Source organism: Trematomus bernacchii, unplaced genomic scaffold, assembly GCF_902827165.1.
Source record: "Trematomus bernacchii unplaced genomic scaffold, fTreBer1.1, whole genome shotgun sequence".
Classification (NCBI taxonomy): domain Eukaryota; kingdom Metazoa; phylum Chordata; class Actinopteri; order Perciformes; family Nototheniidae; genus Trematomus; species Trematomus bernacchii.
In genome coordinates, this window is record NW_022987564.1 from 5,294,867 (window position 1) to 5,322,846 (window position 27,980).

At 41.3% G+C, this 27,980-nt stretch overlaps 2 protein-coding genes across 6 annotated transcripts in view; one reads left to right on the forward strand and one right to left on the reverse strand.

Annotated features, from left to right (window-relative positions):
- Window positions 1–4,321, forward strand: part of LOC117478348 (inactive phospholipase C-like protein 2) — a 28,702-nt gene extending 24,381 nt beyond the window's left edge. The window contains exons 11-12 of the mRNA XM_034125350.1: window positions 2,903–3,012; window positions 3,173–4,321. Coding sequence (XP_033981241.1) covers window positions 2,903–3,012; window positions 3,173–3,322 — 260 coding nt within the window. The 3' untranslated portion in view covers window positions 3,323–4,321. The remainder of the gene's footprint in view (window positions 1–2,902; window positions 3,013–3,172) is intronic.
- A 777-nt stretch (window positions 4,322–5,098) lies between these two features.
- Window positions 5,099–27,949, reverse strand: tbc1d5 (TBC1 domain family, member 5). 5 transcript variants are annotated; one of them, XM_034125356.1, is made up of 24 exons: window positions 27,854–27,949; window positions 22,704–22,755; window positions 22,211–22,329; window positions 21,378–21,435; window positions 21,066–21,174; window positions 20,801–20,890; window positions 19,891–19,962; window positions 18,954–19,021; window positions 18,740–18,842; window positions 18,208–18,296; window positions 17,489–17,539; window positions 16,810–16,879; window positions 15,573–15,745; window positions 15,310–15,452; window positions 14,620–14,726; window positions 12,197–12,282; window positions 10,897–11,201; window positions 10,699–10,761; window positions 8,900–9,108; window positions 8,521–8,620; window positions 7,566–7,645; window positions 7,206–7,459; window positions 7,141–7,165; window positions 5,099–6,220 (listed from the first exon to the last, which is right to left on the reverse strand). In XM_034125356.1, exons 3-24 carry the CDS (start codon window positions 22,308–22,310, stop codon window positions 5,927–5,929), a joined length of 2,649 nt encoding a protein of 882 aa, XP_033981247.1. In that variant the 5' UTR covers window positions 22,311–22,329; window positions 22,704–22,755; window positions 27,854–27,949; the 3' UTR covers window positions 5,099–5,926. The 5 variants fall into 5 exon arrangements, with proteins under 5 accessions (XP_033981247.1, XP_033981244.1, XP_033981245.1 ...); XM_034125353.1 differs by lacking the exon at window positions 10,699–10,761 and having other exon boundaries at window positions 7,141–7,459; XM_034125354.1 differs by lacking the exon at window positions 10,699–10,761 and having other exon boundaries at window positions 5,099–6,256; window positions 7,141–7,459.
- Between the last annotated feature and the right edge of the window lie 31 nt (window positions 27,950–27,980).

Below are 27,980 nucleotides of genomic sequence, written 5' to 3' on the forward strand. Positions count from 1 at the left end.
ATTTGAATAAAGATATGTACTGCAAAAGGCGTTTTGCCGTTGAAAATAGACATGTTAGTGCTCTCTGTTGGACTAACTATGAATAGATGAACATGCTTCCATACAGAGCACACAGTCTGTGGATGGTTTGATGAATAAAATACCAGATTTCAGCCGCTCTCCTCCTCCAACTTCGCCAAATAAGGGGATATCTCTTGGAAGAATGCTCTGTTATTCGGGTGAAGCGACCTATAATGAACCTCAGTGGCTCAGCTGATTCCCTCCAGAGCCCTGTCCTGTGAAGTGGTGAGACTCACATCTGGATTTACTCTGAAGATCTCACACTTCATAAGATGCTAACAAACTCATACCTGGCTATTTTTAACGCTGGAAGTCAGATCTGTGTTCTCCTGCGCCCCGGTTCAGATAGAGGACAGGAAGTGAAGGTGATGCACTTCCTGTAGCGTCCTGTTTGGCCGGCATTGAAGGATATTTGTGGGTCAGGACCCCGTTTCTCTGTGTATGCACTCTCTCTCAGTGTTGGCTTGGAAATAATGTTCCCTCCTTTGGCTACACTTTCACAGGGGAATAGAGACACACTCGCACCCATCAAATTGGCACCTAGGCTTCGAGTTGCCTAGCAACCGTGTGGGAAAGGTTATTATTCAGGCAACTTCTGTAGGTGTGTGTGAGAGTGGAGCAGTGACAGAGACGTATATTTGTGCACGTGTGTGTTTGCAGACGTTTAGTGGCAGAGAGGGATCGTCTGAGGAATTGTTAAATTATACTTGCATCGAATGTGTTTATGCTTTTTTTTGTGTGTGTGTGTGTGTGTGTGTGTGTGTGTGTGTGTGTGTGTGTGTGTGTGTGTGTGTGTGTGTGTGTGTGTGTGTGTGTGTGTGTGTGTGTGTGTGTGTGTGTGTGTGTGTGTGTGTGTGTGTGTGTGTGTGTGTGTGTGTGGTCGGTCGACAGTTTGGCACGTTTAATGTCTAGGCTCTCGTTGATCGCTCACAGTTATGTGCGCCCTGTGTTAACCCACTTCTGGGTTTCCATGGTAACAGTGGGACAGTGGCCCGGGGTGGTCAGAGGAAGCCAAACACACAACACAACTCAGCGCTCGTACTCTCACTAGCCGGAGGACAGACTTTCCTCGACACTCTCTCACATTTCTCAGATTTGCCATCAGCTTTCCAATATCCTCTTTGCATTTGTCATTCTCTGTTTATTCTCCTCTCTCTGGGAAATCAGATGCTCATAGTCTGAATTTCAATAAGGAGGGATTAATTAGAAGTGTATGAAAATTAATTGAGGGTGGCAACACTGACAGACTTTGCCGATCAGGCCCCATTGATGTGAAGCGTTTTCATTAGGCGTCAGGCTGTATGAAGACGGGAGATAACACAGAGCTCCTGGGAGTCTACTCACTATAGAGGAGTAAAGCCTGCAAGTGGAGGATGGAAACTCACAAACCGATTGGTTTAAGGAAAGCAAGCAAAAATAAGACTCGTCAGATATGGAGCTGCAGAATTTGTGAATGTTATTAACAGAGAGGCAGGAGGGAGAAATGTGAGGGAAAACATATTTATCACTGAACTCCAGCCAAAGTGTGTGTTGTAGTTCTAGGGCCTCTCATTGAATCGCACACATTCTCTACAGCTAAATGAGAGACAATTACTTCCACTACATACTTGAGTGAACACTGAGGACTGAAGACAATGAGCTTTCTGAAAATATTTCACAATGTACACAAAACAATGTGCTGGTAGGAATGCAAGTCTGAGTGATGCACTTTATGGGGTCTATTAGGCTAAGGCCCCGGCTCCACAGGAACGCATACGGCAAAATGCATAGGAGTAACGCAAACGCAAACGCCAAAAAGCTTCCGCCCACACGCAATATACACCGGATTGTGTCAAGCTACACGAGACAGCTCCGTTTACATCCAACCGCTGGAAAAGCTGCAGTACATATGCCGAGCCTGTACGTGGCGCTGTAACTTCCTCCACAAAAGCAGCAACTTCCTCCACAAAAGCAGCGAAGAAGAATGGTTGTCATGGCTGCACTTCTGTTTATTCTCCGCGGTGGGGGCCGAGGGAACCGCGCAGAGTTTTTCGCCGGTCAACGTGTGTTAAAGTTTAAATCTTCATGCTTCCTCATGCAGCAGCTGATCCAGTAAGTAAACCCGACAGTAAAAATAAACATATTTATAACTAGTTTAGGTAGTTTGAGAGGTAATTAAAATAGCTAAGGGTGATGATCTGACTTGAAGTGTCTCCGTCCTGTCAGATTAGACTTCACTCGCGTTTATGTCCATATCGAGATAAAGATAAATAATCTGAATTCAGTGTGCAGTGTACTTTTGCGGGGGTGAGCAGCAGAGGTGGGGAGAGGCGGGGCTATTGCGTCGTCATTATCAGAAACGGATGACCGTATAGGCTACCACACGGCCCCGTTAGACCCCCCAGAGCGCTCCGTTCCCAGATCTATCCACCTTTGGACCCGTTGTTGTTTGCAGGGTCCGTTTCTACCGTTCCGTTACGGCGTCGTCTAGCTTAAAGGGCTATACGCAAGAGAAATATGCGGATTCAACCCGTTTTCGTTCCCGTGGAGCCTAGGCCTAAGTGTGTTTGGTTTGTCAAATCACGGGAATGTTCAGACTTCAATACCTGAAACAGACAAAGACTAGAAGACTAGTGTTCTCTAAGTTTTAAATAACAAACACACAGCAATCAAAATTATCCCTGTGTCCTGATCATTACAGTTATAGTACCACTTTTACACTGTTTTTCTACTAATAAAACATTGATAATTGTGCCATCCATTCTCAATTTTCAATCTTTTCATGTGGATCTTTGGATAATTTTAAATAAAGTGCAAAGCACATTTGTCTTACCTGCTGTGGTTGTGTGTATTTCCTCTCTAGCCATGGAGTTTCACGAGAAGCTGCAGAGTCTGGCGGAGAAGGAGGGGCTGCGGGGTCGCAAGATCAGCCGGGCGCTGGAGAGTTTCAGCTGGAACATCACCATCCTTAAGGTCAGCAACACACAAACACCTTTAGGGTAGATCATTCAAACTTGTTTTGGCCTGTAGCTAGTTGGCATCCCTGCCTCCATTCCTACTCTTCATTACTCATCTCGCCTTACTACCCTCCACTCATTATTCTCTCACCATTTCCTCATGTCTTCTTTCTCAGGGTCAGGCTGACTTGCTGAAACACGCCAAAGCTGAAGTCCAGGAGAACATGAAGCAGGTCCACGATGCTGCGTTGACGGGAAACCTCACCAAGGAGAGCATCGGAGTGAAAAGAGTCCGCTCCCAAACTCGACGAGGCCAGGATGAGTAACCCACCACCAGTGCTGGAGGACCCTCGGCATAGCGAGCAAATAAAAGAGGACGTGACCAATTTGCCATTGTAGCTGCTGTGACAAACCCTTTGCGTGTTGTGAAACGTTTTTCCAAGGTCTTAATCCGCCTAAGTGTCAGACTTTCACAAATGCCATGTGAGAGCAATAGCAAGTATTGTTTTTGAAAAGAGAAGAACAGATGAATGTAAAGAAGTCTTCAAAAATGCAGACGCTGTCCACCCACCTGTCGCAGAAAAACAATCCGTGGCACTTCTGAGAGGAGACGGGAGAGAAATGATACTGGGGAGATGAATGTAGTTAGATTTGAAGCCAAGGTTAAGTTGTTTGTTCTGCATAAACCTGTAAATACACAAATGTCTATCAACGTTTTAAATGTGCAATGTGTCTTGAAGAGAGAGGAAGAAAAATGTCATTTTCGAGCTGAGTGAGGGATTAAAAAAATGACTTGACACTGATTATAAAAGTGGGAGTAAGCAGGAGTCTGTGGATGTTTTAGATATTTTCACGTTAAATCTCATGGACCAGCGCAGCCCCTTTATTACATCCTCCATCTAATTTCCATTAAACATTTGTGGGTCCTCGTCCAATCACCTTGAGGTCCTTTGTGTTGCCATGAAATCCTCCCTTTAACTCTCAAAATATTGTTGTCTCGCATACAGTATTTTATATTTTTGTATTTTCCTTGTGCTAAACAAACCACTGTTACCTACCATAATGCTCAACAGACGTGTAGGTGTCTGCCTCTAGGGAACAAATGCTGTTATGTTCAAAGTGCTTATGTTGTGTGCAAAACACTGTACAGTATTTTACTATGTAATTTCAATCCTTTTGCTGTAAAGAATATTTTACATAAGTTATTGTTCCTGAATGAGAACATTCCAGTTATGGGTGCATTAGATGAGGCTGGCAGAAGGTTTCAGTTCACGGTCGCCTTCCTTCACAGAAGATGGAAATAAACTAGTTTTTAAATGACTGATGCTCATGTGTCTGTCACTGTTTTTCCTTTGATGTGCATTCACTCATAGCAGGCACAGATGACAGCTGGAGACTGTATATGTGAAACTGACATATGTGCAGTGGCTAAAAGCCTAACCAGCTTCCATTTATAGCTTCAATGCTCACTGGGGTAGAGGATGATTAGTCGCATAAATGATGCACATTTGTAATAATGAATTCAACTTTTCGAACAATCTGAGCATAAAATTCATTTTGTTGCTGTTCTGGAGCATTCAATCATATCACATGATATTAATCAATATTGGAGCGGTCATGAAATTTTACTTATTATATTTTGGTCCACTTTTTGTCCACTCCAGACAGATAGTAATTGTATTGACATTTTGTCTGTTCCCCAGAGGAGGAATCATACTGACATTTACTCTAGCAACTCCACATGGTTTACATTCATGGTTTCGAGGGAATGTCTACAAAATATAGGACTAATTTCAATAACATTTACTCCAGCCATTGACATTTTCCTTAAGCGTCATTGCTATGCGTGCTGAAAAGCAAAATGAGCATTATAAAAGGCATTATTTTGACCATGTTGGCATAAAAAAAGCAACCTGTTATTCCATGAAAACAAGGCTAACATCATGGGCTGATGAAGACTATGTGATATGATGAAAACCTTAAGAGTATTGGAGTGTGTTCAAAGTTAGTTTTAACGAATCCTGTTTTTAAAGTTAAGAGTGAAATCTGGACCCGGACACCATCCACTTCTAAGAATTCCCAAACAGGCACAGTAACATCAGTGTGTAGCAAGAGCGATGTCGTTTTATTGGTCTTGAGTTAATTATGCTGAATGGGCAGCTAGCGGGACATTCTTTGTGTGCGCTGCGTTACATGTTACCACAGGACACCAAAACAACTCAGTTGTAATGTGAACAAAATGAAAACCATCGATAAACAGATTAAAATGTCCACGTTGGAATCAATAAAAAAGAAAAGGAAAAAAATACATACTTTAATGGTTTTCATCCGGGAACCTAAACTAAGGATTAAAAATCTTTCTTAAAAAAAACAAAAAAAGAAGCCAACAAAAACAGTAAGATCACAGAGTCAGGTTTTGTTTGGTTGAGAGAAGAAGAACGGTCAGAGGCACTGGTTCAGGGGGGGGGGAAGCTGATAACTGGCAGGAGGATGTCATCCTTCTTTCATTTCACAGAAGAGAGCTCCCTCTGAAAGAGCAGAGACGCACAGACATAACAAGCAGAGCTATGGCCAGATGTCCACATTCAGGAGAAGCAGAGCAATTATTACAGTAAGAGAGAGCCCGCCCTGTATACAAATTGCAGTTTGATCCAAGTCTTTAGAGTAATCATGTAGTGACAGGGTAAGCAGTTCAATGGCGCCCTCTCTGTGTAGAGCAGGGGGCTACAGTTAAATATCAGAAGTGAGGGGACATGATGAGGAGACAGGCATTAGGGAAATGAGAGGGCATACAGCATGAGCTCAGACAGGAAGTGGCAGAAAGAGACAGAGAATAACGTCATGGTGACTGGAAGCGTCACAGTCCACATGTGCAATTCTTTAGCCGACAGCAGCTCCACCCTCTGATCCCAAGTCAGTTTGTTTTTGGTTCACAGGTCGTTGGGGTTGACGATGGTGAAGTCAGAGTCCTTGCTGTGGGTGGAGCCCTCGTCTGGGCTGGAAGACCCCGAGGTGCCGGCCGTCAGCGGGTCCTGGAGGACCCCCGCGGCCCCCTCCGGCTCCAGGCGCACCAGGCCGCGCCCCCGCCTGATTGGAGGGGTGCGTTCGGCTGCAGCCCCCCCTCCTCCTCCTCCTCCTCCCTCGCCGGCTGCCAGGTCTCCGTCCTGACACACCAGGATGTAGTCGTCCCAGTTCTTACCCTCGGAGCCCAGGGAAGACCCCGCCTGCACACGAGAGATGGCAAGGTCTGTGTCTTTGTTCTGTTTTGGCAAAAATGTAGTCCTCCTATTGTAATGATTTACTAGGTCTAAAGACATCATATTTGATAACTTTGTTGAAAATCATGATATTACTTGCAATAAATAAAACACATTTAGTTCCTCTTACGTCTCTGCACTCATCTTGTTACACTTTCCTCCTTTAACCATACAGAGTGATATGCTAGTAATGGTGTAATCAACTTTAGATTCTGACCAATCAGATGATGAATAAAGACGAGGGCTATGTCTGATTGGCCAGAGTTAACAGCATGGCGCTTATCATACAGAAACAGTGTCTACAGACAGAATATAATATGTTGTTACTATATTCAAAGTGCAATAGTGTGGGCTTTGGCAATGTAATGCAATTGCAATGACGTTAATACAAGGTATATTGTGCAGTGCTATTATTTACCCCGTTTAATCTAGTGCACTAAGAGGAAGTAGAAGATGTGTACACAAACCCAGGCTGTATAACCATAATCTGCTGCTTGTTTGGCCCTAAAGCTAAATGAATTCAGATGCGACAAACCTCAGACTCCAGGGAACATGTGACTTAGTATTTTCACAATACAGTCGCTGTAAAAAACAGCACATTTCTGGGTTTGATTTATTCCAAATGGGCGAGCTTAAGCAGCCACTTTCTGCAGAGAAAACAATTCTGGTACAAACATTGGATCATTTTTGCACAGAGGGTAGAATTTCTTGGCATCAAATGATCAGATTTAAAGTCACTGAACACTGGGTCAGAAGGTTGAACGGTTCAAACAATGACTGAAAACTAATCCTGTCTGAACCGAGCGGTGTAGTTTATATTGATACAAGTGCTGACAGTGCTTAGCTCTTATTCCAGTAGTGTAAAAGAGGACTGATGGTCAGTTAACCTGTTGCTCAGGGGGGGGTGATGGCCTGCTGCTCCTCCTCCTGTCCCTCCTCCTCCTCCTGCTGCTCCTGCTCCTCCTCCTCCTGCTCCTCCTCCTCCTCCTTCTCCTCCGTGCTCACACTCCCGTCCAGATCAAAGTCCCGGCTCTGCCCGCTGTTTGCTTGTTCTTCCTCTCTGAGGTGATTGCTGGCGTTCAGAGCCGTCTCAGCGGCGGCCGCGGTGGAGGTGTAGTGATCGTCAGCGATGGCGATCTCCTCGTTCTCCTCGGCCTCCAGCAGGCTCTGGTTGAAGCGCAGCGACCCCTTCAGGATGTCTTTGATCTGATGGGATACGAGCAACGTGCCAATGTTACAGAAACCAATGAACATGTAGAGAGTATGTATTCCAAAACATATCACAGACATTACTGTGAGTTTGCTCACTGACCTGTTTGAGTCCAGCCAGTGAAACTAGAACCTCGTCCTCCTTCTCCAGATGCTCTTGGAGAATCACTTCCTGGATTTTACCTGTGGAGTAGTAATAAGCACCACTAAGCTATGCAACCAGCTACAACATACCAACAATAAATGATATTAACAAATTGGAAAACATTTATTTGAAAACCTTCCCTAAAAAAGAATCTAGTGCACTATATCATAAATTAAACGTTATATGGATTTTGTCAATTGGATTGGTGCATTTCAAGGGGGGAAAAAAAGAGTCCATACCATAGGTACTAATATCTCAATTTAATCAGACGAATACATTGCAAAAGTATCCATGATAAAGAATTTTTTTTTTAAATGTAGTCAAATACATAACAAAAAATAAAAGGAATATTTAAGTTTAAAGGTGGGGTAGGTAAGTTTGAGAAACCGGCTCGAGATACACTTTTTGTTATATTCCATGGAATGCTCTTAACATCCCTATAGCAATGAATATCTTAAGTGCTTTGACAAAAAATCCATAAAAAAAATGTCATCTGTGGAAGCCGTAATACTGTAAAAAGCTGAATGGCCTACCTGCCTGTCAGCCTTCCATCTGTGCACAAAGTTATCTCGTGCCCTCATTGGTCATGTGCGCGTTCGTGTGTGTTGGAGGGGCTCTATAAGGAAGTGGCAGATTTTCTCCGGTTGTGTATTTTCAAATTCTAGCGATCTCGAGCCGGTTTCTCAAACTTACCTACCCCACCTTTAAGTTGATGAACTGCTTAAATCAACTTAAATACATCTAAATTAAATGTTGGATTTACTTGTTTAGGACACGAACACATGAATATTCAAACTATAAAATAACTAACAGCGTTTAAGACAGTGTGTTGAACCGACTATGTTTTAGATCCTATAAATAAACATGGAGATTTGACTGTCGTCTGTTGCTGGTGTCGAGTTTCTGTACTCACAGATGTGAGAGTTCATCATCTTGCCGCAGTATTTGCTCATTGCCTCCAGGTCATTGATCTGGCCCTGCAGGAACGACACCTGAGCTTCCAGGTCCTCCTCCTGTTGACAACACACACACACAGACACACACACAGACACACACACACAGACACACACACACACAGACACACACACACACAGGTGAAAAAGAGACAACAGAAGCAGAAACAAACAGAAGCTTGGCAGGCAGAGGGAAAACAAAGCCACAGAGGAGGGATTAGGGTTGTATCTGTAGAGAGACGAACAATAATATGACAGACACAAAGACACGGAGACAGTCTGTCAGAGAAAAACAAAGACATTAACGATAAGAGAAAGACAGCAGGAAGAACATCTCACCGACTCTTTCTTGCCCATGCTCTTGCTGTGTGAGCGAGAACGAGTGATGTTGAAGAAAGAGTCTTTCTTGGTGGCGGAGAGGGGAGGAGATGAAGTGCTTACATCACTCCCGACGGAGGGGGGGAGAGGCGGGGAGGCGGTGAACTGAGCGCACCCAGCAGAGAGGCTCTCTATGCTGGGAGAGGAGCTGACCGTCCTGGAGCTCTGGCCTGCAGGGAGGACAGGAGATTCATATTAACACAAAACAAATGCGCATCATTTTCAATCACAAATACAAAGATATGATCTCAGAACCGACATTTTTTTAACAGTGTTATACAGCTTGAGCAATGGCTGTTCATTCTTGACTCCGGTCATATGTGTCATAAAATAATGTATCATTATGACCATTTGTGATTCTTTCTAAATAAATAATTTTGATATTTTATATTATACAAGCCATTCCATTTCATTAAGGAGTAGTAGGGTACGACCAGGATATGCATCCTCCAGCGTGCAACAATTGGAATGATTATAAAACCTAAAATCCAAAAGTTATATGATAAAATAAATCAAAAACAAATAGATTAATTACATGTGTTTTTTGTATTATGTATAAATAACTGAAAATGTAAATAGAAATGCTAAAACTTTTTAAACTTAATTTCCGATGTTTATTAATTGATAATTAAATTGCAAATGTTAAAATAGTTTTTTAAACGTGTATTATTTGAGTATAATCTAAAGTTATTTAAAGGCTCAATGGTTGACTCTGGACAAGAGGAAACCATGTGTCATTTCATTTGTCTTTATAAAAAGGCAAAGAAAACACTTGCAAACACATGCCACACAACAACAACAACATTCACAACACACACAGACTTCAGCATATTGTATGGTCAAAGCAATGCTGGCAACAATTGCCATAATTCCTCCAGGATGTTTATGTTATCAGTTCAATTTCCACTGATCTATCTATCTATCTTCACACCACCACCATCACCAAGAAAGCTCGACAGCGACTCTTCTTCCTCCGCAGGTTGAGGAGGTTCAAAATGGATCCCAGGATACTCTGCAACTTCTACAGGTGCACGATAGAGAGTATCCTCACTGGCAGCATGACGGCCTGGTACGGCAGCTGCCCCGACCTCGATCGTAAGGCTTTACAGAGGGTGGTGAAAACTGCACAGCACATCACCAGGACGGAGCTGCCATCCATGGAGGACCTTTACTCCCAGCGGCTCAGGAAGAAATCACTACGGATTATCAAAGACCCCCATCACCCCAGCCACAAACTGTTCTTTCTGTTGCCGTCTGGCAGACGTTACCGCAGCATCCTGGCAAGGACAAGAAGATTCGGAGACAGTTTCTTCCCGCGGGCAGTGAGACTGTTAAAAAATTGAACTGTTGAAACAACATCAAACATTCATCTGCTACTCAGTAGTATGTATCTAATACCTAATATATATATATCATTCCAATAACTTGTATATAGACTCGTACTGCACTATTCCACATCATAACTTTATTTCATTTTTATAACTATTATTATTTTTGTATTGCTCATGCTCTTATTGTTATTATGTTATTATGTTGCATTGTTGGAGAAGCCTGTGACATAAGATTTTCAACTGCATAATTACTCTGTAGCTATGTCAGATTGACAATAAAGAACCTTGAACCTTGATCTGGATAGCTGTGATCTCCCTCTGCTGGTCAAAGTGTACCATGACATGTTCTAAAGTCCACTTACTGTCCTGACTAGCTGCTAATAGAGCAGCAGGAAAGGTGAATGAAAACTTTGTGTGCAGACATGTTACCTTGTGTGTCAGTGTGAGTCTGGGCTGGAAAAGCAACCTGAGACACTTCCCCTGAAACTACATCTAAAAGACAGGAGAGTCAAAGCTGATGCTGCCACACACACACACACACACACACACTCTAATATTATCCACACCCGAGTTAATCGTACATGCAGTTACATTGTAACCGCAAAAAGCAAATGTCACGCTGCTCACCTTTGCTGAGGTGGACCGGCATGCTCTCGGACTTGAGCAGACGGTAGTGCTGGTTCTGGACGTGGCTTGGGGTCTGCGGGGGGGCGTGGCCTGAAGGGGGGTCGGCCAGCGGGTGAGGCAGGGCGGGCGCTGACCCCAAGGCGGGGGAGGTTGACGTGGAGGAGGAGGAGGAGTGAACCTCCGTGTTGATAGGCGAGATGCCGCTGGAGCTGCTGGATATGGCCGGAGCGATGAGCTTCCTGCCGAAGCTCAGCAGGCTGCTGGACACCTTGTTGATGTTCAGGGGCGCAGGTTTGGAGCCAGAGCTGGGAGAAGAAGATATATAATAACAAATCAATTCAAATAAAATAAACATAGTTTGATTGATTGATGCATGTTAAGGTTAATAAGGAAACAATAGCCTAGAGAAGGGGAAATTAGCAGTGGGTCTTTCCATGTTTCAGACTCTTATTAGATGGTTGATACTTCTTACTGCCACACTTTTAATATTCAGATTTATTCCATACAGGATTTGTTGTTTTCTGTTCATAAATGAAGCCTCACTTTCCGAGACTTGAAACTTGAGTGATTAGTTTCTCTCACAGTGAACGATTTATCTCCTTTATGCTTTTCGGTGAAGTTGTATAGTTACAAAATTGCGAGCAGAGGCCATTAATGAGGCTTTAATGGCCTCGTCTTCTTGGCTCTCTCAAGACTTGAACGTATGCGCTAAAGAGACCAATTTTGCCAAAGCAGTTGAAAATTGCCACTTAATTGCTGTGATCAAAAGTTATAAAACTTCAAAGATACAAAACGTAGGAACTCAGAGTATTCACTGTAATGGGCTGCCAATCTCATGCATTTTTCAAGCCTCTGTTAAATGATTTCTGCTTGGCACTGAAAGGAAATGGAAGCTAGTTTAAACTTGGGTGGTAAGACCAAAGTACCTTGAGAATGGTGCATGGGAAACGTTTAGGAAAATTCAGTTCAAGGCACAAGGCAGATTTATATGTCTATTCATTATGCAAAGAAAACAAAGCTGCATGAGAACTGTTATAGAGACAGTATTAGCAGTGCGTTTAGCGACATTTTGGCAAAAAGATATACCCGTTTGTAACACATTGATGGATGGTTAAGGCTATGGTTATGGCTCTTTACACCGTTAAAAAAAGTAATCATATTGTAATCGGCTGTAAAAACAGTCTACAAGGGGATGAGGGTTTCAAATATTTTTTTCAGATAAAATGGGACAATTTCAAAAGGTTAAACTGACTTTCAATCTTGGGAGCGATAAACATTTGTGTGTGCATGTTGATTTTACCGTGTCTTGTTCATCAGGTCAGCTCCCCTTGTTTTATAGTAATCCAGGTTCTGCTGGAACTGGTAATTAACCGGTCGTGGATAGTTCTGTAAAAGTAGGGAAACACAAACATTCTTTAAATAAAAAGTCATTACAAATATCTGTGGTGTGCGTGATAAGCAGAGTAAACATGTCAGCCTAAAATCTGTGCATTTCTGACACAGTATATGCACGCATGACTACGTAAACAAGCAGATACATGTGCGTTTCTTAGTCACCGCATATGAGCAACGAGCCCGTTTCCATCTCAACCCCCAACCTGCCTGTCATTATGGATGATGCCCCCCCTCCAGGTGTCACTGTGATGGGACATGTTGTGACATGGTCGTTCATCTGGGGGAAACGCTGTCACGTTGGATCAGCTACTTCCTGGATTATCATCCCAGGACAGTTGTTGTGTTTGAGTGTATGGGTCAGTGAACTTGCAGGAAGAACAGAAAATGGTTTGTGGTGTTCGCTAAGGTCAAAAGAGAACTCATGTCTGAGCCCTCATTCATTCACATCAACAGATAGTTTTTATATAAAAGGTAGAAGGAAGAATGTAAGCCTGCTGTGTGTGAGGAGGAGTGACAGAAAACATGGCGTCTGATATGGTGTGTGTGACTAGAGTAACATTGAAACAAGTGTATGACAGGAAATGCTGACGACTGTAAGATATGGTAATAAAAAAGAGGAATCAGGATTTATTACATCCGGTACAGAAATTCTCAAGGTGTCGACACAGAGTCACACTTTCCATCTGTTGCAGTCACAACGGTCTAACATTGCAAATGATAATTACATCATTGCAATAGGCAGAAGTTACATCAATTAGTCTTCGAGTTCAGATTGGCAATTTAACCCTCCAACACTCGGCTGTCGTTTTATTTCTAGAGATATTTTGGGGCCAGAAAGTGTTGAGACAGTGTTGGGGGTGACATCCGGCAGCTTGTGGTCTATTTCTTTGCTTGAAATGTTACCATATTCACGGCTTTTACATGAATTATTTACAGCTTTGAATAATATTTTCGTTGCGTTTATGAGCAACTTTTAATAGACTCATAATGCCTAAACTGAAATGTTTTATCCTTTTAAAATCACTTAAGACCAAGTTCCTTAAAGGTCACCTATCATGCTATTTTTAGGTAATAGCATAGGTCTCAGATATATAAATATATATAAAAAACATGTCTATGAAGTGTTTTGCTCAAAATACCAAACAGATCACCCATTCTAGCCATGCCTCATATCCCTCTATTTCACTTCCTGTTTCAAAAGTGCTGATGTTTGGGTATAAAGCTTTAAAAAAAAGAAAAAGGAGGGGGCTGAGCTCATGCGGGACCCGGCAGCTACCGTCTAAACTAAATACTGCCGTGATGAAATGCCATATCATGGATGATCAAGGATTATTTCTGAAACAGTATGGAGCTCAAAGGCTTTCTCTCTTGCCGGTTATACCACAAGGTGAGTTCCTTTTTATTTCCTGCTTCTTCACACACATGCTCTCCAGTACAGGTTAGCTCTGAGTGTTAGCGATGCTAATGTAAACACCGATCATATTACGTCCAAAACAGTCGGGCATTGTTTCTGATTGCAACGTTTCTGATAGGGCCGTGGGTGTAAAGCCAGCCTACATTTCCGATATTACGTCATATCGGACGCAAATCTGGATCAGCTCCGTTGTACCCCCGTTTTTAGAGATTTGGGTACGGAGGAAAAAAGAGAGGGGTTATATTTTCTGACGCTGCGTGAGTTCCCCGACACACCGGGGACACATATTTATGTATAAAAGACATAAAAAAGTGCATTTTGCATGATAGGTCCCCTTTAAAGATAAGTGTTTATGTATTAAACAGGTGGGGAAAATGACAGGTAAGAAAAACTATATTTTACAGGTACATTTGTCTACATTTTGAACAAGATTTAAAAATCTTTATTCAAGTGTTAAACACAGTATAAAAGGAAGAGTATCTAACTTCCTGTCTCATTAACTGGTTCATTGCCTGCACCTGTGCTTTAAGTATTTACAACAAGTGCTTCATCACTAATCTGTAACCACTGAAGTGTGACGCACTGGAAAAAAAGCAGCTAATTTTAACTTCCCTTGTTACACCCGAACACTTTTTCACAGTACACTGAGACTTTTTGGTTTACACTCCATGGTGTTTGAGGTGTGTGTTTAGTGTTTCACTTCTGCAAATCTTCCCCCCCTCTGCAGAAACAACAAATCCTATTAGAGAAGTATCTCAGCTGCTTTGAGAACTCAATACTTCTCACTTTTTAACTTGACAGGCATGATTAACTTGTGACAGGCTTAATCAGAGAGCTTAATATAACACAACAAAACTAGAAGACATACAGCAAGAAAAGTATAATTACTTATGCTAGTGTGGCTGTTTGCTTACCTTTGGATCTCGGAGGAAAAGAGCCTTCTGCAGCAGGGAGCTGATGTCTCCTAAAGGAGGGTAGTGCATCAGCAGGCCCAGGCAGGTCTGGAAGTTACTAGCAATGACTGAAACACACAATAAACAATACACACATTATGAAGATGTAGTTATTTGATCGAGAGCTAACCTATTCATGTTTAATGATCAGTCTTTGCTACCCTTATGACAAATGTTGGCTAATGAGAAAATGCTGCCCATCTGAGTATGTTCAACCGCAATATGAGGACTAACTTTGCAGAAGTGCGCCATATTTCTCAGAGCAAACTAGGCTTTTTTCTGCGAAGGGGGTCTTAAAGAGACAGGCGCTAAACAAAGGTCAAATACTGGTATATTCAAACCGATAGTAATATTAAAATAATGTGTTTTTGACACATTATAGCATGTCGATGTTATAGAAAAAAACCAAGTACGATTATGAAAATGAGAGCAATAAACCTCCTTAAAGCAGAGACGATGTTTTCTGACATTAGGCCTTATCTTCCATCAAGTATGGCAGCAAAGATCTACAAGTATTCTATTCAAAGCAATATCTGATTAAATGAGGTGGAATAAATCAAATTCTTCCAGTTAAGTGTTACTTGTGAAATCACATGCTGCAAAGACAACACATGGCGTTATTGGATTATATCAGTAATAAACGCAGCGTACGAGCGTCTCGGATGTAGAGCAGCATGGCCACAAAGATGTAGTCCACCAGGTCCAGGGTGATGCTGTCCGCAAACAGAGCGTCCCACATCACCAGCAGGTCCTGCAGCGGGAACTCCCGCCCGAAAAGCAGACGTACCCACCGGCTGCAGGAGAGACAGACAGAGAGAGAGACAGAGAGAGAGACAGAGAGACAGAGACAGGGTAATGTATTTGTGTCCATCTGAGGGTCAAAGTATCAAACGCACTGAACTCCAGATACTGACATGCCGTAGATCTGCGGGGCGATCTCCAGCCGGTTGACGTGCATGTGCAGTTCAACATCGTGCTTCTTAACCAGCTGGTCCTGGATGCGGTTCACTTTGGTCACTATGGCAACAGATGGCCCCGCGTCCTGGGGCCGTGCGAACGGGATGCTGGTCAGCATCTCTTCCTTACCCTGCAGCAGGAGACCATTATGTGGTTAGCTTAGCATTATATAAACAAACGTTAGCACCATCTGTGTCCATATGGTCAATTCTTACCGGATAGGTTGAAAAGCAGGAAGAGTGACAAACACAAGGTTTCTATTTAGGAGGACGTACAACTGTTTAAGTTTGAACGCATTTTATATTAAGACAAAATGTGCAAATGCTATCATTTTAATTGGAAAATGCATTCAAGTTTCCATTCAATCAAACAACAATTTGATACTATTTATGGCCGGCATTTCACCAAAAGCCACTTACTTTATTGCAATCAGTAATTGTTTTGCTGTACAGTTTTTTTGATTATTAGTAGGATAGTCTTTATATTACCACTTTATGTTCTCTCTCCTACAGTAAAGTCATGACAGAGCTGTTAAGTCACTTCTAATGTTAACCCAACATTTCCTGTTACTGCTGAGTCAAAATATCCGGCAAAACATGGATAGCTCATATTGTTGAACAGTCACAGGAAATGCATGTATTTGTAAGCACGACCACTTATTAGAACTGAGTTTGCTGAATAAGACAATGGGCATTCGTGGCATTTCTTTGACAGTGAATATGTTTTAAATATTGCATGGAGTTACGGATAAAAACCACTACTCACAGTAATCATTTCGATACTCCAGCTTCTCTACAAGATAACAAACTAAATCACTGTGCCCTGCTGTGAAATTGCTTGCAATAAGCGCAGCAGAAAATCAGATCACAGTCGAAATTATTATTGACATACTTCTTTATGAAAACAACACGAGTCTATTTGGCTGTACAGTAACTAGATACAGCAGAAGCTCCACGGCTTTATTTCGTGTTTGGTGTAGCATTACATCGCACTTGCTGTTGCCCTGGTAACCAAGGGTTGTTGTCACTTCAACCAGGAGTGAAATCTCAAGGAATATAACTTAACCTGCCAGAATAGTATAATGTCATGTCTTTTTTCGCAGTTATTATCGCGCAATAAACTGATTATGTGTAACAAAGCAGAATACATTATTGTATTTAGAACGTCAAAAGCAGTTCTTCACATCACACTCACCCTCCTCACTTCCCTCTCGTAGCTGGAGAACCACGGCTCTGCTGTCTCCATCAGCTGAGAGAACAAGGCACTGTAGACAGAGGTGTGTGTTAGGGCTGTGCAATTAAATCGTATTTTAATCGCAATTACGATTTTGGCCTGCCACAATTACGAAAACAACATAATCTAAAAAACCGATTATTTTGCTTTGCTAGGTTGTGACAGTGCACTAATTTATTTTGGTCTAATTTATTTGTATTTATCATATTAATATATGTTTAGTAGCTTGTGGAAGTGCGCTCCAAAATATTTGTTGATCTTGTTTATTGGTATTTATTATTTTGATATTATTTATTTAAATGTAAATGTATCATTTATTTTTGTATTGGTTCTTCAGTTGAATTATACGTTCAGGGTAATCAACAGTTCAAAAGAGACTGTTCAAATTATTATTTGTATTTGTTTTAAAGTTCAATAAATGGATGTTTTTAAAGTCAATGAATAATCGTATTTAATAATCGTGATATCAATTATTGACCAAAAAAAAGTGTGTGTGGAAAGGAGACATAAGGAGAGATAAATAATGAGCATACTGTAAAATAAAAACAGAGACATGTGAACCAATTCCAGTTCCTTGAAAAGTAATGACATTTTTGAACATGAACACCTGTTTCACATGCAATATTGGGAGTGTACTCACTAGGCATCGTGCTCAAGATACTCTGGGTTCAGAAGACTCTTCATCTCCTCACTGTGGAAAAATAAAAATGGATCTCAAATAAATGCAGAAATATCTTTCCCTCCTGAACAAGCTGCTAACGTAAAAGCAGGTCTAAAAAGTGTTCAAGGCCACTTAAAGGTCCCCTATTATACTGTTTTTCATCAATATATTACAGGTCTCTGATATATACGAAACATGTCTCTGAAGTGTTTGGCTCCAAAAACCAAACAGATCATTGCAGCATCCCATAATCCCCTCTGTTTCAGCCCTGTTTCAAAAGTGCTGATTCTCTGTCTGTTACTTTAGATGAAAATAATAAATAAGAATAATAATATCTCTGAGAGATATTTGGTTAAAAAGAACACAATGGTACTCTAGGAGGAGATGCAGGTGATAAGGTGGGGGGGGGGGGGGGGGGGGGGGGTTACCTTGGTTGGTTATTGGCTAATGGTTACACAAGCCAAAAAATCGTTATGACATCATAAAGTGACCAAAATCTGATCAGCTTATTTTCAGACAGGTTTTTATATAAATGGATCAGGACAAAAAGTGAGCGAATCTTTTTTCCTAAAACTTTCAGAATCTCTTTACACAGAGGGGACACATGTTTATGTATACAATATATGAAAAAATTGATTTTGCATGATAGGTCCCCTTTAAGGGTGAAATATTGGGTTTCCCGGCTGTGAGGATCTGACCTGGGGCTGGCCGTCTCGCTGGCATGCTGGAAGGCTTGGTGGTCGCAGTGCAGCACGAAGACGAGGGGGGCCAGCAGCTCGTGCATCCCCTGCAGAGAGAGGAGGAGGAAGAGAAAGGCTTAGAGAGGCCGGGGGGATAGAGGAATTATGGTTCATTTGTGGTCCGTCTTTCTTTAATAGTGATGCACGAGCTTTCTAATCTGTGATGACAGCTTTAATTTAGATATCGTTAGCCACTAGCCGGCCATGTGTCACTTCCAGTTTGTGAAAAACAGATGCTGTGCTTGTCTATTCTTTCGCTGGCACCTGTTACAGAGACTGATAATGATTAGGTTACAAAGGTATTTTCTTTTGTCCCACTGGGCACTACACACACAAATAAACAGATATGCTGAGATTAACAACACAGTTGGAAAACCCAATCAGAGACATCAAAGGATTCATTTTCAAGGACCTTTAAGAGAAAACAAAGATGTCTGACTTTTTAATTGAATCTCCTAAAAGAGCAGTTGGGACAATGTGTCAGTCGTACCTGTTTATACAACAACTGTTCGTTTTCTCTGGCGTAACAGAAGAGGATGTCCGTCAGCATGGTCCTCACATCGCCGTTCTGGAAGTAACGGATCTCTGGGAACCTGACATAAATGGAAACAGTACAGAATTAATTGCATTTTTTGTGGAGGCCGAAACGCTTTCAGGTGAAAGGTAATACAATTAAAATAAACAAACAGAATGGTGATACTGACGTTCTCAACACGTCCTGTTTGATCATCCCCTTCAGGTCTTTGTCTTGGAAGAACCTGTTCCACAGGCTCTGGAAAGGAAAGGACAAAACAAGACATAAGTGAACAAATACTATTCAGAAATCTGGGGCATTTGAGGAACCACTTTGATGATACAATAATTACAAAAACAACCGTTCTGTGAGTGACTGGAAAAAGTAAGACAATAGAAGATCGATGAATTAAATAACCTGTCCAGTAACACAGTTTTCTAAATCTGTTTTCTACAACTTTCCTAAGCAATAAGACCATTTTTCACTTTTTGGTTGATGGAAAAATAACAAACACACTATGCTTTGGTGCATTTATTTGCCTTTTGTGTATTTGTGTGTCCAATGTCTTGTTTTGCAATTTCTTCTTGATTTTCTTCTTTGAGGTCTCAAAATAAGTACTCCCCCTGGAACATTCTGAGATAGTCATTTGCATTTAGGTATTTGTGATGAATGAATACATTTAAATATTCATTAATTATTGTAAACCTCATATCCTTTATTTACTTAAAACCTTGACTTCAGACAGTTTTTTCGTGTTTAGAAAACTTGCTGTGTATTACAAAAGATTATATTAAATATCCTACAAACTTCCCTGGATGGCCAGTCATAGCTCTTGTTTACTCTCTGTTATTAACAGTGTGGCTTTCTGAGTCACACAATCACCATCAAGTGGTAAAGCGCCAGGCAGATTAATTGGGTGATGAGAAAAACTAAATTAGTTTTTCAATGTTTATAAACACTTTATTAATAGCCTAACCCAAAATCTGTTAAATGGCTTCATAATTACTTCTTAAAAAATCTGTTAATGAATCAACACGAATAAATCACTGACATGGTCTATAATTATTGCAACACAGTCTGTGAATGCAGTGGGGTCACATTTCGCCTGCAAATATGAAGCAACTGACCCCCTCATCCTGGGACAGCGGGTTGTTGACCACCAGGTCCTGGCCGGCAGCCTTACGAGGGTTAGTGATGTGCTGCAACAACATAAGAAAGAAATACCAACAAAAATGTCAACAACAGACATCAGAACAGTGACATGTTTATTCCTAGAACAGCTGCACTGCTACACATGCATGACCGTACTGTGACCTGGGTTTCCTCAACTATAGCAGCACATACTTACTACGTTTTAAATGTTGGTGGTGGCATAAACAGTGAGTAGTTCCTCAAAATAATTAATAATATTATACATTTTATGGTCTGGGTGCCCTGTTATCTGTGTTCATATACGTGTAAAACACAAAATCAATATGGCCTGCCATCCATAATATAATATATATGATGTTTGTCCCTTAGGTTAGGAAAGAACTAGGTCAATAAACTATTAAACACACTGCGCCAGCTTCCTGGAATAATGGACTGAAAGACCTGAAACTGTCAGAGCTGATCGTATAGAGAAATATAAAAATCCATCACTCTTGGTCAATGCGATTGCTCCTAAATCTTTAACTGACATCATTAAAGTTACACCTATTTTGATGCATTATGTCAGTTTTTTTGTATAGCATATTAACTGGATATTGTGCTCATGCATTTGTAGTGCGTTGTATTTGTCTGTTTGTATAGGTTGTGATGATGGTTGTAACAATGCTTATGCTTCATTCTTGTCCAGGCCACTCATGATAGAGATTTTGTTTCTAATTGGGCTATTACTAGGTTAAAATAAGACATCATTAATAGAATCAACAATTAATTTAGACTACCATATGTGGAAAACAGAATAAAGGATCATGTAGTAGGCTGAAATTCTCCTGCAACTGTATGTATTTCCCCATGATGCTGAGGGAAACGGCCACACAGCGGCGCTCTCACCGTCTCTTTGATCTTCTCATACCGGGCCCGGAGCTCATTGGTCTTGTTGATCCACTGACCCTTATCTTCGGGAAGAGCCTCCAGGTACAACTGCACACAGGTTAGCGCACTCTTAACATTCATATGACACTTTCCGAACTAAACTCTAGGCTGCTGTTTCCAACAAAGAACTCTGCAGGCTGCCAGAACTGCCAATTGCAGGGAAATTGCCAAAGCCACTTTACATCAAACTGAAAAAGCACTGCTTGATCCACTCGGCACTTACCTTCCAGCACACGCTCCGAAAGCGGCTGCTTCTCAGTCGGCCGTTGATGCCTGCCTGCCGGATCCTGGCCAGGTAATTACTGTTGAGGAACAAGTCGTCCCATTCTTTCCTGGGCAGGGGAGGGGAGGGGGGGGGGGGGGAGGGGAGGCAGAGGACAAGGAGATTTATGAGCTTCTCAACCCAAATTGGGCTCGGTATTCCATCTAATGTGTCATCCAGCACTAAAGCAGGAGGCTGGAGCAGTGAGCCGGGCCAAGAGTTGATGCTACACCCACACACACACATACACCGGAAAGTACTGGAAACACTCACCTGTATGAGAGGAAGGTTGACTGAGACTGTGAGTAAGTGCTGCTGTCAAGAGAGCCTCCTGTTAAGGCACACACACAGCGACCACAAGGGGGGGATGTTACCAAGTGCAAAGGAGTGGAAATTAATCATTTTAAAAGATTTATAAACAAAAACATAACCTTTGACAGCTAACATAACAAGGAACACGCCTGTTTACTCTTTCCAAATGACCCATCAGTCATTTTTTTTTTTCTGTAGCGTTTCAGAAAAGAGCCAGAAGCAGGGCAAGTGACGACAATGAGCAACGCACCATCCTCCTCTTCCTCTTCATTGGCGGTATTAAGTCTAATTTGGCCTGCAGGTGAACATGCATTCAAGTCGGAGAGCTGTCTATCAACATTAGTTACAGGAGTGGATCGTTCCACAGGGACACTCAGCATGAATATTCATCAGTTCCACAACATGCCAGCCCACAACATCCCCTCTCTCTCGCACGTAAACATAAAAACACCCTCAGCCCCAGGGGCGTCTCCTGCCACGTCCGTGACTCACACTGTGGAGTCAAATTTATATTTGATCATCTCCAATCTACTGTAGAACTTCAAGTTTCACTTTATGTCGTGTTTTCCGGTCAGAGCCTTAGAATGCGTGCTTGCTTTGAGTGTAAGAGCTGCTTTCATGAAGGGATTTAACAAAATATCTAGTGCCTGGTTCTTTAAAATGTTAACACAAATCCATTAGAGAGGAATTAGGAACTGTATCAGCACAACATAATTCAATGTTTTTTTCTCCACAGGTTGTGATGGAGGGTTTAAATCCTAATCTACAGTAGTTGTGTATCAGGGTTGACGTACTGCTGCGGTTCTTGTTGAAGTTATTGAGCGGGTCGAAGCCCGTCTCCTGCTGCTCGTCGGTCTGGAGCGGGTGGCGGGTCTCGAAATTGGGGTGCTGCATGACCGCAACCCAGCCGGACCTGGAGAAAGTGAGACCAGAGAGGAAGCAGGAAAAAGGAAGTAAGAAACCAGGATTAAATCTGAGTTTAGTGCAACAAATCAGCTAGAAGATCAGCTGGACCAACGTGGGTTATGTGAAGCAACTCGGAGAACAATCCAAAAACTCAAAATGTCAAAGCACAATAGCTCTACTGATAAGGAAACTGACCTTTGATCAGGGCTTGCAATTGATCTGCAGCTTAAGCTTTCCTGAGCAGCAGTGTTATTCTGACCCTGACCTTTGACCCCCTTGTAGGAAGGGTTGCATGTCAAATCCATCCACATCAATCTCTGCACTGCATTTCCCCCTGCCATTAACATTAACACGGTTGAACTGCTTAAACTCTGGACTTACTGTCACAGCCTCGTGATTCTCCTCCGCCAAGACTCTGAAGAAAAGGGTGTCTCTGTAGAAAAAAAGAAACAATAAAATGTAAGCACTTCAGCTCACAGGGAAGTAAAGAGAATGGCAAAGAAAATCGTGAATTGTGTGAAGAAAAAAAGAAAAAAATGATGTGGTGTGTATCACCTTTATATATATCCTGAAATAGTAACTTCATTTGCATAAAGCTTTGACAACTACTTCACTCTAACCCAAAGTTATGACATTCAAATTTGATATGAAGACATGACATAAATCTCCATCAATGCTTTTCTCTGAGTACAACTAATAACTTTGGTCACACTATTTTCTGCATCGTGAGGATCAAACTGTTTATTTACCTTTTGCATTTAACACATTTAAAATGAAAGAGTGACAGTGTTTGCCGTCAGTGGCTTAAATGAACATGAAGCACTTGAGCTGCCTCGCCATGCTCACTGTGATATATTAAACATAAGCGGTAATGCTAATGAGGTAATCAAGTAGGTAAATGAATGCATTCATTATATATTTTAATGACAACAGACTGTTCTTCACAATACACGTAAACAATATCAACTCTGAATGAGGAGTTCTTAAAGAACTACAGTTTAAAAAAAGAACAAACAATAACAATAAAAACATTTTCTATTTATATTGATTGGAGCTGTCGATTAGTCATAAAACAGCTAATAGGCTAACGTGTGGCTATTTAGCTTGAAAATGCTTCATACTAACTGCCTAAATGTCATTATATACACATATGACGTGTTGCTAAACTGACTATTTTAAGCAAATAAGACATGTTTCCTTGGGCTTTGTGAAATCATAATGGCAGTTACTCACTATTGTCTGAGTTATTATTAGATATACTTCTAATGGATTCATCAAGAACATAATTGACAGATTGTTAGATAATGAAAATAATTTGTTGTTTGGGGCCTTAGGAGTTGCATCAGACAAACTGCACATTGTGAGGGAGATGGGGTAAATGTGACAATTTATAAAGATTAGGTTACAGCTCAAATTAGGGCTGCTCGATTATGGCAAAAATCATAATCACGATTATTTTGGCCAATAATTGATATCACGATTATTAAAAACGATTATCCATTTACTTTGAAAACATCAATTTCTTGAACAACAAATGTTGAACAGTATGTTTTTAGCAGTTGATTACCCTGAACTTTAAATTAAAAACATTTTTTTATTAAAAATAATAATCGTTTTATTTTGATTACGTTGTGTTCGTAATCGTTGCAAGCCACAATCGTAATCGAGATTAAAATACGACTAATTGCACAGCCCTAGCTCAAATCGTGCATTAGGCAACAGGAAGAGCAGGATATCTTTAAAACTCAATAATCAATAGTAATGGTTTTTAGCAGATAAACCCGGCCAACTTGTCTTTGCCAACAATCCCAGCTACGAGAAAAGTGTAACTTTCTCTGAGATATCTCTATCTAGGTTAAACAATACTTCCCCGGTTCTTTATCCGGCTTGGGATTATTCCACGTTTATGAATATGGTTAGCCTAATACACAGGCCTTCGGAATAGCACGCTTTCCGCAGAGCATTATGTTTCCTGCCGCTTTATTAATTGTGGAAATAACACAACAAAGGCATCTCTTAAACCTATTAACCATGTGAAAGGGACACCGCTGGATCAATCAGCTATGCATCCCATCAAAATAGAAATAATTGTATATGCATAATGTATGTGTCTGTTTGCTTAGGAAACATCTGTTCTCCTCAAAGAATAATGCTCTCCTTAAGTCAGAGGGGTTTTTCTCCCTTCCCTCATAATAAGGATATCATCCCATTAAATAATCAGAACTAATCCACAACTATAGCGAAAGACAGAGGAGTGGTGTGAATAGGTATCTACAATAATAGCCATTTGTCTTAGTTCTCCTTTGAAAGGTTGCCATTAAAAGATGTATGAAACTCTCCTGAGTAATTACAAATATAACAATAGTCACCTTAAATGTGCATTGCAGAGTGTCTAAAAATATGTTCAGGTACATTTTCCCTACAGGCCCGCAAACACATCCAGCACTTTGTCCCTTTTTCTAAAAATAAAGTCAATTTAAAGTTTCTAAAGAGGCCTTCTCACATCTCTCACTGCTCCCTGTGCTTTGAGGATGTCTTGTGTGTGTAAGCCTCTGTGAAAGATGATGTGGTTAAAAGACCCGAGGCCTTGCAGTGTTAGCGATTCTTGCCTGAAGCTAGTTTTCTGCTAGCCTACTGCTGTCTTCATTACTTCTTCCCAGAGTCGACCGTAAAACGACATCCTAACTTTACTACATGATAATCAAGGCAAATTAGCTTCTGCATAATTTAATCCACAGCACCTGGAGACAGCTCAATAATTCAAATCACGAATCTTTCATGAAATAATAAAATCAATACATAATGAAATGCATAAATAAATCAACAGACAAATAACACTGCGTCCATCTGTTCGGAGGTAGAAGATGCGTTCCTGGGATTTCCAACAACAGCCCGTGAAGCTCAATCCAAACTGTAGCCATCCCATTACCATGTTACGAACATTAACATTTCTCAACCACTATCTTTCTCCAAGTTGTTGCCTCAAGCATGATTTCAAAGGAGCAAAGCTGATGTTTCGGGTTGTGTAAATCAAATTGGAAGCATATCAAAGTCAAGTCAACCAACAGTCAGTCTCCACTTCCTTCAATGAATCTCAATCGGTGCTACAAAACATATCACTTCCCTTTATATTTTAACAAACATTTAATCTCAAAGCAACCTAAAGAGGACGTATATGCTAATTTGAGGTTCATATTTGTATTTTGTGTGTCTACTATGACATGTTTATAATGTTCAAAAAGCTCTTTATTTTTCTCATACTGCCTGTGCTGCAGCACCTCTTTTCACCCTCTGTCTGAAACCAGAGCCCAGTCTGCTCTGATTGGTTAGCTGGCCAGCTCTGTTGTGATTGGTCAATTGCTTAGAGATGTCCTGCCCCTTAGCCTATCACGTACAATGTATTGGAGCGCTAGCCAATAGAAGTGTGTGTGACGCATCTCAGTTTCATTACAAAAAGCATAAAAGAAACTCCTAAAAATGTTGCTAAATTTGATGCTTGAACTTCACTCTTGTTTCCCCACTTGATCAAAACCAAAGGCAAACATTACATTCTTGCGGGTCATGACTCATGAGATTATTTTACAGCAAGAGGGTTCATTTTAACACAGCAGAAAAGATGATAAATTAACTTCAGCTCTTATTCAAATTGCAGTGACAGGTTTTGTTTGTGAAACTACTGGATGACCAGATGCTAGAGATCTCACGTTGAAGTGGACAATAAGAAAAGTTTCAGTTTGCTCTGAGCTCATTGATCTAAAAGGCAGAGAGGCTAAACAAGTCTGAAACTAAACCCAGATTAAACTGTATTAAATGTGTTGCTGGAGGGTCTGCATATCTTTGTATAGACGTCTGACTAAATGACTGTACACATGTAGTTCTTCTGAAATAAACAGCTTGTTTGCAGCTCTGGAAAATATTCTGATGAAGATGACTACTTATTCATTGTATTAGATGAACAAGTCCACTAGTCTATTATTCCATTAACCTCTCTCAGAGCTGTCTGATGTGAAGTAGATTCAGAAAGAGAATCAGAACATGGGCTCTTCAGGATGAATATTCAAACAGGATTTTGTGGGTCGGTTTCTGGCAGTTGGAGCGGCAGATTGCAGTTTAGTCAAAGTGAAACACCCCAGCTAAACAAACTCACATGCCTTTACTTCTGCACACAGCAAGAGCCCAGGAGCCTTCACAGTCACATGCTCCACGAGGGGCTGGGAAACATGCTTGAGACCTCAACCTTGGCAAAATGCCGTGAACTTGCTGGGTCTTAACTGATCTGATTATCAAATACATGACAAGAGATTAAACCTGACAAATATATGTCGGTGTACAAAAACTAGAGTACAGATTCTAAACTGGGGTCCGGTCTATATCTCCACAAGAAGTCACGAGATAAATCTAAGGGGTTGTTAGATGATCAACAAGACGTTTTCAGACTAATCTTCGACTTTGCTTGTGAATTGCTAGATAATTTTGCCATTAAGGCAAAAGGATATTTGATAAAAGCTGCTCACACATCACAAACGTATGCAACAGTGCCGAGTGATCATGAGCACACATTGTTAGTAGGTCAAAAGCCAAGAAGGTAGGGAATAATTGCAACAGCGGAAAACCTGCAGTGCAAGAATGAAACGCTTAAAACATGCAGAAAAACTTGATACTTGTAGGAACAGCATAGGAGTTCAGAAAGTTTAAAAACAGTTCCCCATATGTATTAAATGTTATCTATTGTCTCCATACACAATAGACAGCTACTGTGCAGTCTGGGACGGTCACTAAAACACCTGATTTGTGCCTTTGTCAAAGTGTTTTTCCTCTCTGTCCTGCAGACATTCAGCCGATACTCTCCCTGCACACACGTATGTGCTGAACTGGTTATTGGAAGTGTGAAGACTTGTGTGAAACTGCATTAAACCGTGCAGGCAGGCAGGCAGTAAGTACTGACTATTACAAAACCTCTGCACTACCCTGAACACATCATTAAATCTGTCAGGCAGGGTGGGCCAGCCCGAGGAAAAAAGGCACAACACACTAAACCTGTCAAGAAGAGGAACCGTTTAGAAGCAAATTATCCAAAGCCAGCACAGACAATGTATTTGACGTAAAACACAAGCAGTGTCCGTCTTTTGTCATGCACATCGATGGTGATATCAACCATATGGATTATCGATGCCAGCAGTAGGGCAAAACGCCAAACAACAGCTAAGCTAGCTCATATCCTGCGTCGGCTAACAATGCTAAATGTAGGCTAAACGAGGTAAATAAACATACAATTGCAAGCTATAGTTATCAATGTTGACGGGAATGTGACTACAGATGTCAGGAAGCAGGTAATGTAAAGTGACTTTAGCAAGTTGTGACCGAGCCGATGCACGGGCCTGTCTGCACTTCCGACACACAGCTGCAGCAAGCCACGAGACACACTCGTAACACACACACACAAACACACACACCAACAGGCTGATATAAGTGTCAGTAACGTCACATAGCTATCCATAACCCACTGAGGGCTGACAGTGTGTCTCAGGTACCTGTAGGGATCACGCAGGTCTCCTCATCCTGTGTCTCTCGGACTGTCTGCTGATTTGTAAACAGTCGCGGGTCAGGCGGATGTGCTGAAGATCAGCTGACTGATCACGTGAACACAGAGTGAGGCTT